The following is a 15,426-nucleotide window of genomic DNA, read 5'->3' on the forward strand; positions in this document are numbered from 1 at the left end:
AGCATATATATATCTTCGAATTACCCAAAGCATCCCACACGGAGGTTATATGCTTGAAATATCTCACATTTTGATTTGGAATCTCCAAACTCGATTTAGCACGCAACGTGACTTTCGACCTGATCACGTGACACAGTCTAGTCCTTATGGCGAACCGAATAGGCCCTTTATATGGGACCAGCGGGAAAGAATGGTTAAAAAATAAATAAATAAATAGCATAATCAAATTCGGTGAATTCGTGGACTATGTCGAAATTATGAGTGAACATACCCTCATCATATATGTATAATATATAAATAGATTGAACTGAGAAACTTTTTTTTTTTTTTTTAAATCGGTTAAAAAGATGGTAAAAATTACGGAGTCGAAGAGCAATCAGACAGCTGTCGCATCAATGAAAATCAATGACTTTTAACAGGCACAGATTTCAGTAATCGCTAATAGAAAAGGAACAGAAAATAAAATTTTCATTGTACATGTAATATATAGTGTATTTATTCTCAAATATCGTATGTCCCAAATAATAATAATAATAAAAAAAAATAGCTCAAAAATCTCTCTTTCTGATACAAGTCATACTTCAAGTTGAAGGATTTATTTACCATATGTTATTCGCTCTGTTTTCTTGTCAATACAGCTTTCTCTCATCGCTTGACACACAAAAAGACGTCTCTGGTTTCATAATTTCTTCCTCATGCTTCTGCATTCATGTTAGATCAACTATTTTCACCTCTCAAAGAGAAGAACCAAAGAATACTTGGTGGCAGCCTGGGAGACCATTATAACAGTACTTTGAAGTTAAGTCATATTAGTCCACGATGCCATTGGAAGATAATATTCCAATCTGGTAACCGTAAATACTCGAGGACACTTTCTTTTAGATCTTAAAGTTACTTATTCATATTTTTCAGGTACCAGACTAAGATAAATTAGACTATTTAATTTGTAAGAATTTACTCCTTTAAATTTATCATAATCTAACGAAATTGTTAAATTTTATCATTTCTTGCATTAAGAAACTATGACATTTTTACCTGACCTGGAAGTTAGTTACGCCCTTCTGTCTTTCCATGGTGACTTCAAACAGCGATCTTTGTTCAAAGAATTCTGGCTAGTCATTCTCTTTGCAAACATCTGTACTTTTGTACTCAAGTCGAAATGATTAATAATAAATAAATATTCTGAAGCTATCCTTGCTGGAAGATTATTTTACAAATTATAAAAGTGGATTAAATATGATACCCACATTTCCTCTTATAGTGATCAAGTGCTTTTCTAAGCCAAAAATGTAGAGGGACAACCATTTATAGTCGTTTGTCGTTACAATCGTCAGATTTTGTGAAGAAAGAATTTGAGAAGATTTTGAAATATCGGCAGAGAATAACATTCGTCAAATTTTGGAATATAGTATTTTTTTTAAATAACGCTTGAAACTCTCATTTTAAGTCCGAAACAGAAAATCGCCCTACCTATGATTTTGGGAATACGATTTTTTAAAATGAAAAGAAAAAAAAATGAAATCTTTGAGTTTTACGTCCCACGGTTATGCCGGTTAGGCTAAAGGAGACGGTGATGATGAGTAATGAATGAAATGAAGAAAGTGGGAGGAAACGGGAGGACCACGAGGAAACCCACGCACACGGTGTTTGTCCACCACAAAGTTCACTTGGCGTGGGCTGGGATCGAACCGGGATAGCAAGCACCAGAGGTGAACGCTCTACCACTGAGCCACCCCGGCTCCTTTCTAAAAATGAGATAGGTGCTAAAGATATATATATATATATCTTTTGGTTAAAATATATTTATTTTTTGATAATATATAAAAAGGGATTTGTTTGGTTGTTTGCATAATCAGGGCCGGCGAGAGCGGTCGCGGGCCCCGGGGCTGAGCAATCCCGGGCCCCTTACATGTTCCCTTATGACTTTTTACGTACTTAACACTTTGGACGGAGGTAAACAATAATGAACATTAAGGCTTATTTTGAACTATTTATTAGACCATTATTGCATTTAATTTACATGTTAAACAGTATTGCTATATCTCCAAATAAGTGATTAATAAGAACTCTGAACCTAGCCTATGTTCACTGTTTGCTGAAAAAAAAAAGCCCTCATTAATTCTCTATTTATGATTTTATTTAGACCCTATACTTGTTGGTTCTAAGATTTTTGAAGGCTTCAAAACTATAATAATAATAATAATAATAATAATAATAATAATAATAATAATAATAATAATAATAATAATAATAATAATATTTGGTCTAGGAATTAATTCGTGCGGTTGGACAAGAGATGGCGCAACGAACGGAGCGTCCCACAGTTCCGTATATCCACACATGTGTTGCAAACCCCTGTCATCGCGTATCGTTCGTAGTATAGGGCAGTGGATTAAAGCGTCAACAATACCAGTTTGTAGTTAAGTGAACATGGCGCAATTTGTGCCTGATAAAGTGTTTTTGCGGGGTGTCCTGCTGCATTACTTTAACATGCAGAAAAGTGCGACTGAAAGTCATCGTATTTTGGTGGAAGTGTATGGTGACCATGCTCTAGCTGAGCGAACGTGTCAGAAGTGGTTTGCACGGTTTAGAAGTGGTGATTTCGGCTTGGCAGACCAAGAGCGAGCTGGACAGCCAAAAAAATTTCAAGACGAAGAATTGACAGCATTGCTCGAGCAGGATTCGTGTCAAACGCAGGAACAACTTGCAGCAGCATTAGGCGTTGATCAAACAACAGTCTCCAAACGCTTGAAAGCCATGGGAATGATTCAAAAGATGTCACATTGGGTTCCACATGAATTGAAAGACAGAGACGTTGAAAGACGAAAAACCATTTGCGAATTGCTGCTTCAACGACAGAGCAGAAAGGGGTTTCTGCATCGAATTATTACGGGTGATGAGAAGTGGATCCATTACGAGAACCCTAAACGAAGAAAGGCCTGGGTGAAACCAGGTGAACCAGGTCCATCTCAACCAAAATGAGATATTCACTGTCCAAAGGTTATGCTGTGCATATGGTGGGATATGAAAGGTGTGGTGTACTATGAGCTGCTGCAACCGGGTGAAACTATGAATGGAGAACGTTATCGACGACAATTAATGCGTTTGAAGCAAGCTCTGGCCAGAACACGACCAGAATGGGAGAACAGACATGATAAACTTATTGTTCAACATGATAACGCTCGCCCATATGTCGCAAAACCGGTCAAAACCTATTTAGAAAATGTCGGATGGAAAGTTTTACCCCAACCGCCGTATTCACCAGACGTTGCTCCTTCGGACTACTACTTGTTCGATTGCATGAACAACGATTTGATTGGACAGCGGTTTACTTCTTCAGAAGATATCGAAACGTGGGTCTCTGACTGGATCGCTTCCAAGGATGAGGACTTCTTTCGCCACGGAATCCGTACATTGCCTGACAGATGGGCGAAAGTGGTGGCTAGCGATGGACAATATTTTTCTTAAGGTATTTATGTATTTTGTGTTTGTACTACAGCTTCAATGTGTGCGTACCAACCGCACGAATTAATTCCTAGACCAAATAATATAGGCCTATTTAATACAATGGTATCAAAATACAGAAAAAAGTAACTTATCTATTTGTAATAGCAAAAGTTCTCTCCCAATGCTCAATCAAATCCTCAAAACAAACTAATTTGTGAAGGAAATACAAAAAGAACGTATTAAATAGTTAATGAAAGTTGAGAAAGTAAATGTTCTCAATCATCCAACCTACCCTGTACTATGAATATCTTTGCACAAATTGTTGATATAAATAATTATATAGAAGTAAGCTATGCAGTTAGTCTTCCTTAACTAGAGGCATGAGGCAGTAGGCCTAATTTAGTTATTTCAATGAAATATTGCTCAAATTAACTATAGTGTGATTAATAATGTGATATTAATAGTAATTGTCTGTAGGAGAAATTTATTTTATGTATTACTACCAGACAACTGTTACAGCTACAATGTATCCTTTTCTACGTATAGTTACAACAAAATTCCCTTTCTGGCTGTTTTTCAGGGCGAATTCATCAATGATAGCATCCAGGTTGGTACACTTGACAAGTTCTGTCTCCACTGCCAACAAGCCTAAGCTTGATAATCTGTTTTGATACATTGTAGAGTGTAAAACTTTTTTACTCGATTTAACAGAGAGAAAAAGCGCTCTGCACTAGCAACGGTAGCAGGGATTGTGGCGAATATACGAAGGGCCACTGTCAGATTTAGAAATAAAGTTTCTAGATTCAAAGTTTTGATGTTATGTAGGAGATCCCATGGTGAAAGCGTTAACTAACCAAAATTGGCCAAATATATCAATTTCAGGCTAGGTAGTTCATCAGAAAGATCATCTCCTAAATCTTTTAGATATCGCTGGACTAGTGCAGCTGCTTGTTCTTGGATCTGGTCACCTGTCATTTCTTTGCAAAACCACAATACACAAAAATTGTTACCCAAAGAGCGCAATGATTGGAAGCGAACTGAGTAAGAATATACAACATTTAGTAATTGTTTATCCTCGGCCGCCGGGCCCCCTTTGGGGCCCCGGGCCCCAGGGCTCTGGCCCCTCCTGCCCTCCCCTCTCGCCGGCCCTGTGCATAATGCCCACTCTACCCATGTCACTTCACTCTAAATTCTCCTGACGTTTGAGTTCTTGTGTTTTCTATCCTTATGCAACATGAAGGAATCCACTATTTACGTACGCTCCAAACTACGATCGGAGTTTGAGTCTAGTATAGATAGCGACTACATAGGCCATTTGAATCTGGTATAGTTAACGGCTACATAGAGCATTTGAATCTAGTATAGTTAGTGGCTACATAGATCATTTGAATCTAATATAGTTAGCGGCTACATAGATCATTTGAATCTAGTATAGTTAGCGGCTACATAGATCATTTGAATCTAATATAGTTAGCGGCTACATAGATCATTTGAATCTAGTATAGTTAGCGGCTACATAGATCATTTGAATCTAATATAGTTAGAGGCTACATAGATCATTTGAATCTGGCATGGCAGTTAGCGGCTACATGGACCATTTGAATCTGGTATAGTGAGCGGTTACATAGACCATTTGAATCTTGTATAATTAGCGACTACATAGAGCATTTGAATCTGGTATAATTAGCGGCTACATAGACCATTTGGATCTGGCATAGTTTGCGGCTACATAGACCATCAAGATCAATCCTCACAATATGAGCCATTCCCCATCACACCAGGAGCGGATCCAGGAGAAGGGGGCGATTGCCCCCGCCAGAAGAGGAAACTTTCTTATTTTATATATATATATACTGTATATATATAAAACCCATCCCAAATTTTGGAGCCCTTAAAAGTAGCAGTATGACAACTCACCGCCCCCCCCCCAGAAGTCGGTCCTGGATCCGCCCCTGCATCACACTATCTCGTCTCCAAGAGAGTTGGGGACACGGTGACTGTGGTAGAGTACTGATCTCTGTGCGTAGGGTCCCTAATTTGATCCCCGGCCAAGTAAGTTTTTGGTGGACAACATCATGTTTGTGTGCTTTCTTGGGGCACTTCGTTTCCTTCCACATTATCATTCCATCAGTTCTTTCAACATCATTCACTTGCCTAAATCACTTTTCTCCCTTAGCCTAAAGAGCATGATCGTAGGACATTAACCTGGAAGATTTTGATTTTTTCGATGCCAACTGGGTTACAGGACTACGTTATGAGCCCCAGTTTTCTTCCCCTAAATCAATACCTACTGCTTTTAAAGTTTCTAAATGGTTTTGATCTTCCACTCCCCTTGTGTCATGACACCCACACCCCCTTCTTTAATAACATTATTGATTGTATATTGTAACAAAAGAAATAGACCAAATCTTCAAGACACGCTGTATTTTAAAGAAGGTAGGAAGAGATAAGCTGATGAACTGGACGGGGGCTTACCTATTAATGAACTGTGGCAGAGAATTGTGGATAGCATAGACAGGAAGATGAAATTGGAAAAGGTCTTTATAAGGACCAAAAATGCCGGCACGTGATTGGTTGGAAAACGGACAGTGGGACCTACAGCATTTACCTGGGAAGGCTTCAGGCAATAGAATTTAGACTTCCATAAGGATGACTATATATATATATACAGGGGTTTCACAAAAAAAAAAAAATTAAAAACACTTCATACAGGACACGTAAGTTTGGCCCTTCACTATACAACGCGTGTTGCGGTTGCCGATTTTTTTTTTTTTTTTTTTTTTTTTTAATAATGTTTCATGTGGACCTTCCTCTTCCGTCAGGAGTAACCTGTTCACCTGTGAGTGTCGTGGTGTGAAAGTGGTGCGGTAAAATGGGCGACCTGACAGACTTCCAAAGAGGCATGATCGTTGGTGCCCATCTAGTTGGAGCTTCATTGGCAACAGTGGCGAATATTGTGGGGGTATCGAAAGGCACTGTGTCCAATGTCACGAGGGCATACACAATTCATGGGCAAACGACGTCTGCAAAGCACAACAGTGGTCGAAAGACAATCCTGTCAGATAGGGACCGGAGGGCATTAAAACGGATTGTAGCAGCTAAAAAGAAGACCACTGCAATGAAAATTACGTCTGAACTCAATTCCGGCCTACAGAACCCGGTTTCATCGAAAACAGTGCGACGGGAACTTCATAAAATGAAAATTCATGGCAGGCCCGCTATCGCCAAACCTCTGGTCTCAGCAGTAAATGCGAAGAGGCGTATCCAGTGGTGCAAGGACCACAAGGCATGGACTCATGAGCAGTGGAAACACGTAATGTGGTCCGATGAATCGACCTTCACCTTGTTTCCAACAACCGGTCGTGTTTACGTATGGAGAACACCGTCGCAGGCCTATGATACAAACTGTCTGCTCCCAACTGTAAAGCATGGGGGTGGTTCTATTACAGTATGGGCAGTGATATCGTGGTTTTCCGCAGGTCCCATCATAGCCCTGCATGGAATGATGAATGCTAAGGCGTATGATGCCATTTTGGGGGACCAGGTTCTACCCATGGCCCAAATATTGTTCCCTGATGATGATGGCATCTACCAAGATGATTTGGCACCCTGTCACGCTGTAAAAACGGTGAAATCATGGTTTGAGGAGCATTACCAGGAGCTATCCCACCTCACCTGGGTCCAACAATCACCAGATCTGAACATCATTGAGCCATTGTGGTCTGAGTCAGAAAGGCGTGTTCGATCTCATTACCCTCCACCAGCATCCCTTAAGGAATTGGAGTATTTTTTGGAGAGGGATTCAAGCTGTTTTGGACGCAAAAGGAGGTCCTACACCATACTAGGTATGATTTTCACATTTTTGCAAACGTTTTAATTTTTTTTTTTTTTGGTCCAACCCCTGTATATATTGTCTGATGAAGGATATGGTAGATATTCGAAACTTTAACACATTATAGTTTAAAATACAATGTGTGTTGAAGCATTGATCAGTATTTCTTTTGTTACAATGCCCTTCTTGTAGGAACCTACAATTTCTAATCTGAAGCATATTGAATCAGATTTAAAAGAAACTATTTTATCTGCCAAAGAAAACTAAAAGATAATAAATTTCAAAGTTTATTTTTCTTACAGAAGTGAACAATTAGATTCTTCTACATCGATACAGATGTTACAGAACCAGTTCATATTTATATATATATATATAATATACTGTATATATGAATACATACCTATTGACAAGGAACACATATACATGACACAAACATTACACAACATACGTACATATTTCGAGTAATTTATTTTTTTCCGTGTTTATCTATATAGCAAAGTATGTAGAAAAATACACGGCTTTAAAACACAACAGATACATTTCTTTTTCAATCTGTAACGTTAAAAAACAGATATTAATTTAAAAATAAAATGAAAATAGATTTTTACGATGTATACACTTAAAAACGATTGCAATTGTTATACAACATATTTTTTGATGTCAAAATGTCAAATAATACCTGGCTGTTATGGAAATGTATTTATAATATATATATATATAATCACAGTTACAAAGAAAATAGTATTAATTTTCCATTGTCAACAGCATAAACAATCATTTAAAAAATGAATACAAAACATACAGACACAATATTTTTGGCAGAAAAATCTACAAAATCCTCGTTTTATAATCTAACAATGTACAGAAGAAGCGCTATAATTATTTTTGCAGGGACAGAGAAATATTAAATAATTCTTTTTTTAATATATATATATACACAGAACTGGATTCAAGAGCTTTCTGTAACAGATAAATCTTTCAAAACAACCCTTTGGTTCTATGCATATACATACGTATTTTTATATCTACAAGGTGTCCTACTCATTGTTGTTATAAACGGAATACTAACATGTAGAAGGGCACTTTATGATGATAAGTTTATATATATATATATTGAATCCAGCTCTATGTATATAGAGGTAAAAATAACTATTATTGTCTTTGTTTATGTCTAGTGTTAAATATATGCAGTGCCGTGCCGGGCGCCAAAGTAAGGGGGCGCAAAATTCGGGACAAATGCATATGCACATATATAAAATGGAAGGAGAAAAGTAATAAAAAAAAGTGCTGAAAATCAAGAAAAAGCAGGGTTTATTTTTAAAAATTTTATTATGCTTTGCGCCAACCATGGTGGCGCTTTGCGGCTGATCTGTCGACCTCAGTCATATGCATGGGGGCGCTAATTTACCACGGCACGGCTCTAAATATGTTTCTTTTTATAATTTTATTCACTAGATTTTGTTCCCATCTCATGAACAAAACAACCGTGTAAGGTGTTGTGGGGGATGAAAAGCTTAAATAAAATGTCAAACGTGTAGTTAAACAAAAGTTAAAAACTTATTTGAGTGAACATTGTGAGTGCTAGACAATGCTAGCTCAGATATCTGGTAAAATACAATTTTAAAAAAAGTAAAATAATTAATAAATTTTCAGGATTACAATGTATACACACAAAAATTGGTACCGGTATGTTAATTATACAAATATTGAGAGCAATACATATACAGAGTAGATTTTATAGGGAAATATATGTAGATATCTGTAGAACACATGTATCTGTTTGCAGAATTCTAAAAACACTGCATTGAAACAAAGAAATGAACCCCTTTGTTTTAAAAAAATATAAGCCCTAAACCACTAAAACGCCACTCTTGTTGCCTTTTTTACGATTTACAAGTGCTTGAAGAAATTATTTATGTATTTACATTATGTATATATAAGACATCAGTCAATTGGTTTTCTTTTAAAAAAAAAGTCAAGGCACCATTATGTTATATAACACATAATAATTATAATATTGAGCAGAAGTTAAGATTCTGAATATGTTGGTACTTATATACACAAAAGTTGAGTACTGAATTTAGTTTGTTTTATATATATATAAAATTGCATTTGAAAACATAAAATAAAAACTGTAGGATCACGGACTTCTATATATAAAACCAATGACAAGCGTTCTTACTGAAATATGTACAACATTCATGTAAATTCGTCTCTATTCCTAAGGTATTCCTACAGTCTTTTTTTATTATCTTTGCATTCTTTTACAATAAACAGTAATATAAACAAATGCTGTGATATTTTATTTACATAAATATTAAGTAATGAGTTTGAAAATTCTTCACAGCTCAATGCGTTAAATACCTTGTAATAAGTTGGTACAAATTTCATATTTTTAAAAAATATATAACTAAAGGGTATTAATTTCTAATGTTTTATAAGTACTGTAAATAGTAACTTTTTATGTTCATTATTTTACCCTTTACATAATGTTGTTTCGGCGACTTGCAATAAAATAACTATAAAATGTTTTCAAGAGTAACATCTAGTGACAACCATATTTATATGCATTTATTTCACCATTTTATATATTATCACACGAAAACACAACATCTGTCTTGTGATGAAACTATTCTGAATCGCTAACGAAGCGAGTCTCGGAATAGCTGACAGAGTTTGCAGTCATTCCTCAATGCAGTGTTGCCAGTTCAAATGACTGAATTATCACTCCTCAAATTTGAGCAACATTTAACACAGTTAATACTGTTTTTTTGTTTTCTTTCTTAAGTCTCTAATTGCACTTCACTCCATGGTTGAATTCTATGTGGTTTCTCCCACTAAGAATTCATTTTTTTTTTCTTTCTTTGAATTACACTCATACACACAAATGCGAAGTGTGTCGAAAAAGAAAAAAAAACTATATATTCAAAACACTACAAATGCAATGTTTGTGTTATTTCAATTATTGTGGCCACTTTTATTTAATGCTTCTGTTAACTCCTATCTAGATAGTGTGACGTCGCCTGGATTGTCACCTCGCGTAATGCCTCGATGTCTCTGCTCCATCGTAATGTACTGACGGATAAGACGTGAAATTTCATGGGCCTGGTCAGTCTGAAGTCTTGTGATGCGTTGTTGCATGAGATTGCCACACTTCATGTCCAAGAACAGTGTGCCATCCTCTGATTTGACTTTACGAGTAGATATGACTTCAGAGAAAGGATAATGGATCAGGGTTTCCTAAAATAAAAAGAAAATACATAAATTAGATTGTTAGTACATCTAGTATGGTTAATGACAACAACTGTCTTATGTATGACGTAGTAGCACGCTTTTATGATTGGAGAAACGACAGAGAGAAAATGGATAGCAAGGGAGGAGAAAGGATGAGGTAGGGAATGGAATAAAACAAGTGTTGCTAGTACACAAGTAGTCATAAATCCATAAGTACTCAATCAATCAAAAAAAAAAAAAAAAAAGTTCACCTGTCTTTTATCAACGTTAGATTTTTGGTCTGCTCCTTGGTCTGGTTACGGTTTGGTGTGAATTGAAACAGCAAACTGTAGCGTTGTAGATCACCCAGTTTGAAATAACTAATGTAGATCAATCGTGGAACAAACAACACACGAAAATATGTTTAATCCAGTGTTGCCCAGATCTGAAGATTAAAAAGTAGGGAGGTTGTGCTTTAAAAGTAGTGGATTTGAACTATTTGTAGCCCATATAGAAGTAAGATTTAACTTTTCAATAGCACAAGGTGTTATGGGAACTGTTTCCAAGAAATGAAGAAATGGCCTATCCAGTTTGCCATAAGTACCAGACTATGTCATGTGATCAGGACAAAAGTCTTCATGTTTCGTGCTTCTTGACTGTGTTAAATTTATTTTAGGACAATTTGCTTTCGAAAAATAGAATCTACATAATCTCTTCTACATTTGAGCTGAATTTCAGGCATCTCCCCCAAAGTCTGTTCACATCATTGCAACCGGATAGGCCCTTAAGTACACTGTCGAATATTCAGTTTCGAAGACATACAGAGGTGAACTCTAGATTAGTAGATAGGAACAAGGAGAGACAGAGAGAGAGAGAGAGAGAGAGAGAGAGAAAGAGAGAAAAAGAAAGAAAGACAGAGAAATGAAAGAAGAAGAATTTGTCTACCTTTCCTTTTTCTTGTTCTTTTATAGAAAGAAAAAAAGAAAGAAGGAAGATAAGGCCGTTTCCTTTCTTTTCCATTCTTTTCCTTCTCGGGCTCTTTTCCCCTCATTCTCTTTCTCTCTTTCCATGTTTTTTCTTTTTCTTTCCCTTTCTTTTTTTACTTGTTTCTTTTTAATTTTTTTTAGAGACAGAGATAGAGAGATTCCTTTCAAAGAAGCTTTTTTTTTCTTCCTTTCCCATTCTTTTCTTCCTTCTTCATACAAAAAGATACTCTCTTTCTTTTATTATGCTTTCCCTGGTAGCAAGAAAGCTTTCGGCCAGTTGGCGCGTGGTTGGTTTTTGGCTTTCTACGCTTCCACGTTCAACGTGTGCTTTCATACAATCTGCCTTTTGTTGTACTTGCAAGCGATGCTTTAGACCCTTCGCAGAGCGCCATATCATCGCTGGCCGTTCATTGCCTATTGACTTGACTTGCAAAACACTTGCGTCAAGCTTGAACGTAACACTGAATGCAAGGTTGTCCTATGTAACTTCGTTACTGGAATCCAGCTTGCGGCATTATTGAACGCTTTCCAATCAAGCTGGATGCAAGCTTGGCAGACTTGCAATTCAAGCTTACATCAAACAATTTACAAGTTGTCCTTGCTAGAATGATTCTTTCTTTCTTTTTTTTAAAAGAGAGAAGTCTTTTGTATATTTTTCTTTTCTTTTTTTCTCTCATGAAAGAAAACAAAAAAAAAAAAAAAAAAAACAGAAGAGAAAAAATTCTTATTTCTTTTTTCTTGAAGATAAAAGAGGGAGAAGCCAAAAGATTCTAAAAATATTTAAATGTATTTTTTCTTCTTTCTCCCTTTTTCTTTCTCTTTAAAAAAGAAAAAGGGAAAAAGCAAAAAATCTCTCTCTCTAAAAAAAAAAGAAAAAGAAAGATAAGAAGAAAAAAAGTTGTTTTAATTGAGGCAAAATTCCAAGGATGTATTCTTATAGAAAAATGATGAGGTCAAATTAACACATTTTACTGTAATTAACACTATTATGTAAACTATGCCTAATGACTTACGTGAGTGACCAGATCAATGAAATGTACTCCGTTCCTGTTGAGAGCCAAAATATGGTCTGCTCGTTCCTTAGGATCAGACACACGCTTCACGGCGAAAAAGCTAGATCCAAACAATGGCCACTTTTGAAGAATATCTGCAAAGAAAACAATATATAATCAATTACACTATACGTTAATGTTTGGTCTTAATCAACAACAGTTTCTTAAACCTTTTATAATAATGAAGGGTATGTACCTGCTTCACTTACAGCTGACAATAAAAGTTCCGGAATCCATTCCAGCTTCAAGACATATAGTGTGTTTCAAAACTACACCGACAACGTTTGGGAGGTGATTCCTGACCAACCTGGATGCACAAATGCTTCCTTTCGGAGTTATAGGCTGAAGAAAACACACACACACACATAAAATATTTTAAGATCCGCAGCTCCAATACGGTGAGTCCCACCATAGTCGGCTCAAGACTTCACTTAGGAACTACTATGTGCCTTATCCAAAAATATACGATTCAGAATCCTGCGGTACTCACGCACTTCAAACTATATGCTCGTAGCCAAACTTCCTCTATAAAGATTATTGCATGAGTACCTCATGATTCTGAAACATGTATTTTTGGATAGCGCACATATTACTTCCTAAGTGAAGTCTTGACCCGACTACGCTAGGTCCCATAGTTTTGGAGCTATGGGCCTTTAAAGTTCATTGTTTCATGTTTTCGGCAGCCTATAACTCCAAAATGATGGATATACGCACCCAGGTAGTCTGTACATTTTATCTTATCTTGGTATCAGGAATTACCTCCCAAACGTTGTCGGTGTTGTTTTGAAACACCCTGTATTTTGAAACCTTCCTTAAAACTTAACAATAGGTATGTCAAGTAAACAAATCATGAGCACCACGTTTTAATAAGGAAGTAGTATTTTTCTATAAGGAAGCTATCTGCAATACTTCAAATTTCTTAACCATTCTTTGTAAGTGCTCTGATGAAGATGACGGAATTATTAGAAACAGAAGTTGTAAATGGAATACGACTAACAAGAATACTACTTATTCTAAACTTGGAACTACTTATGACTTAAATAACATAAATTTTGTTAAACGCAAATACTTATTATTAATCTGTGTTACTATTTCGGCAGTACATCAACATTTATTATTAATCTGTGTTACTATTTCGGCCGTACATCATTACCTATCATTAATCTGTTACTATTTCGGCAGTACATCAACACTTACTATTAATTTGAGTTACTATTTCGGCAGTACATCAACATTTATTATTAATCTGTGTTACTATTTCGGCAGTACATCAACACTTACTATTAATCTGTGTTACTATTTCTGCCGTACATCAACATTTATTATTAATCTGTGTTACTATTTCGGCAGTACATCAACACTTACTATTAATCTGTGTTACTATTTCGGCAGAACATCAACACTTACTATTAACCTGTGTTACTATTTCGGCAGAACATCAACACTTACTATTAATCTGTGTTACTATTTCGGCAGTACATCAACACTTACTATTAATCTGTGTTACTATTTCGGCAGAACATCAACACTTACTATTAACCTGTGTTACTATTTTGGCAGAACATCAACACTTACTATTAATCTGTGTTACTATTTCGGCAGAACATCAACATTTATTATTAATCTGTGTAAACTATTTCGACAGTACATCAACACTTACTATTAATCTGTGTTACTATTTCGGCAGTACATCAACACTTGATATTAATCTGAATTTCTATTTCGGCAATACTTCATTGCCTTTATCAGACGCATTATGAATTAGAACTTAAGGCTTGTATATTTCAGAAAATGAGAGGAGGTTACTTTTAACAACCAATAAGATTCTTTTCTTTACTTTTCACAGTTATAAACTTTCAATTACTTACATATTTCAACTTTTAATCATGCTCAAATTTTTCAGTTTTTAAGGTGAAAGCGATTTAGTCAAGAGTTGCGTTTATGCAGTTCACTGAGCTCAAAACGACGCCAGTTCAACTAAATTGACTAAGTAAATTCTAAACATTTACTCTTAAAAGCAAGAAACAGTAAAGGTAAAAGCGGAAATTTTGAAAAGTACTTAGGTTATAGGCTTAAGTTGAATTTTTGTTATTTTACAGAAAACTAGCGTTGATTAACCGCTTCGCTGGGTTGAAATAAAAACTTTACATGCACAACTCCTTTTTATATCTCCCCCAAGTTGAGGGGTTGAATTTGGATTTAAACGGCATCGGAAATGTCACTGTTCATCTCAGCGAGCCCGAAAACTATGGGTTCGACATCAATATCAGTATTTTCGATCATTTATATATATCGGAAATGTCATTGTTCATTTCAGCGACCCCGAAACCTGGATTCGACGCTAATATCGTTCACTTTCGATCATTTTTAAATATATCCCACTCCCCTCCCCCTAAGTTCCGTCATCAAAATGAAATGATATAAAACATATCCCAGGCCCGAACCTCATTTATGTTGAAAATTTGATCGAGATTGGTTGTGTGGTTCAAGAGTTATTAAGCTACAAACATAGTCACTTTTATTTTCATATATGTAGTTTAGAATTCTTTGTTCTCTTATATAAGATAAGAATTATATCTCCAAAATAAACTTGGTCCTTCCAAAGTTAGTTCTCAAAGAATGATACTATCTCTGTACCAGTTAAATATACAGTATTATACTAAATATAAAATAACACTCACCTAGCACCTGAGCTTTGGCTTGGATTGGCTGCAGATTTTCAACGTCTCGCCAGTTGCTTTGGACCATGTTAACCCACTGCGGGGGTTTAATATCACGAATGGTAAGAGCTGGCTTCGGTAACAGGAACTTTGTCTCCTTCATTGTTGGCATGTGATCCATATCAGCAGCACGATGGAGTAACGCAGCAATTTTCGCTATGTCGTACTGAAACGAA

At 36.0% G+C, this 15,426-nt stretch overlaps 1 protein-coding gene across 10 annotated transcripts in view; it reads right to left on the reverse strand.

Annotated features, from left to right (window-relative positions):
* Positions 1-7,550: 7,550 nt before the first annotated feature.
* The window catches only part of Myo10A (unconventional myosin 10A), a 744,055-nt gene continuing 736,179 nt past the window's right edge, over positions 7,551-15,426 (reverse strand). For all 10 annotated transcript variants that reach the window (XM_081732073.1, XM_081732074.1, XM_081732068.1 and 7 more), the window contains 3 exons: positions 15,212-15,416; positions 12,492-12,625; positions 7,551-10,519 (listed from right to left, as the gene is read on the reverse strand). In XM_081732073.1, the coding sequence (XP_081588199.1) occupies positions 10,280-10,519; positions 12,492-12,625; positions 15,212-15,416 (579 nt within the window). In that variant the 3' untranslated portion in view covers positions 7,551-10,279. The remainder of the gene's footprint in view (positions 10,520-12,491; positions 12,626-15,211; positions 15,417-15,426) is intronic.

Source organism: Thermobia domestica, chromosome 11 (genome assembly GCF_964235325.1).
Source record: "Thermobia domestica chromosome 11, izTheDome1.hap1.1, whole genome shotgun sequence".
NCBI lineage: Eukaryota > Metazoa > Arthropoda > Insecta > Zygentoma > Lepismatidae > Thermobia > Thermobia domestica.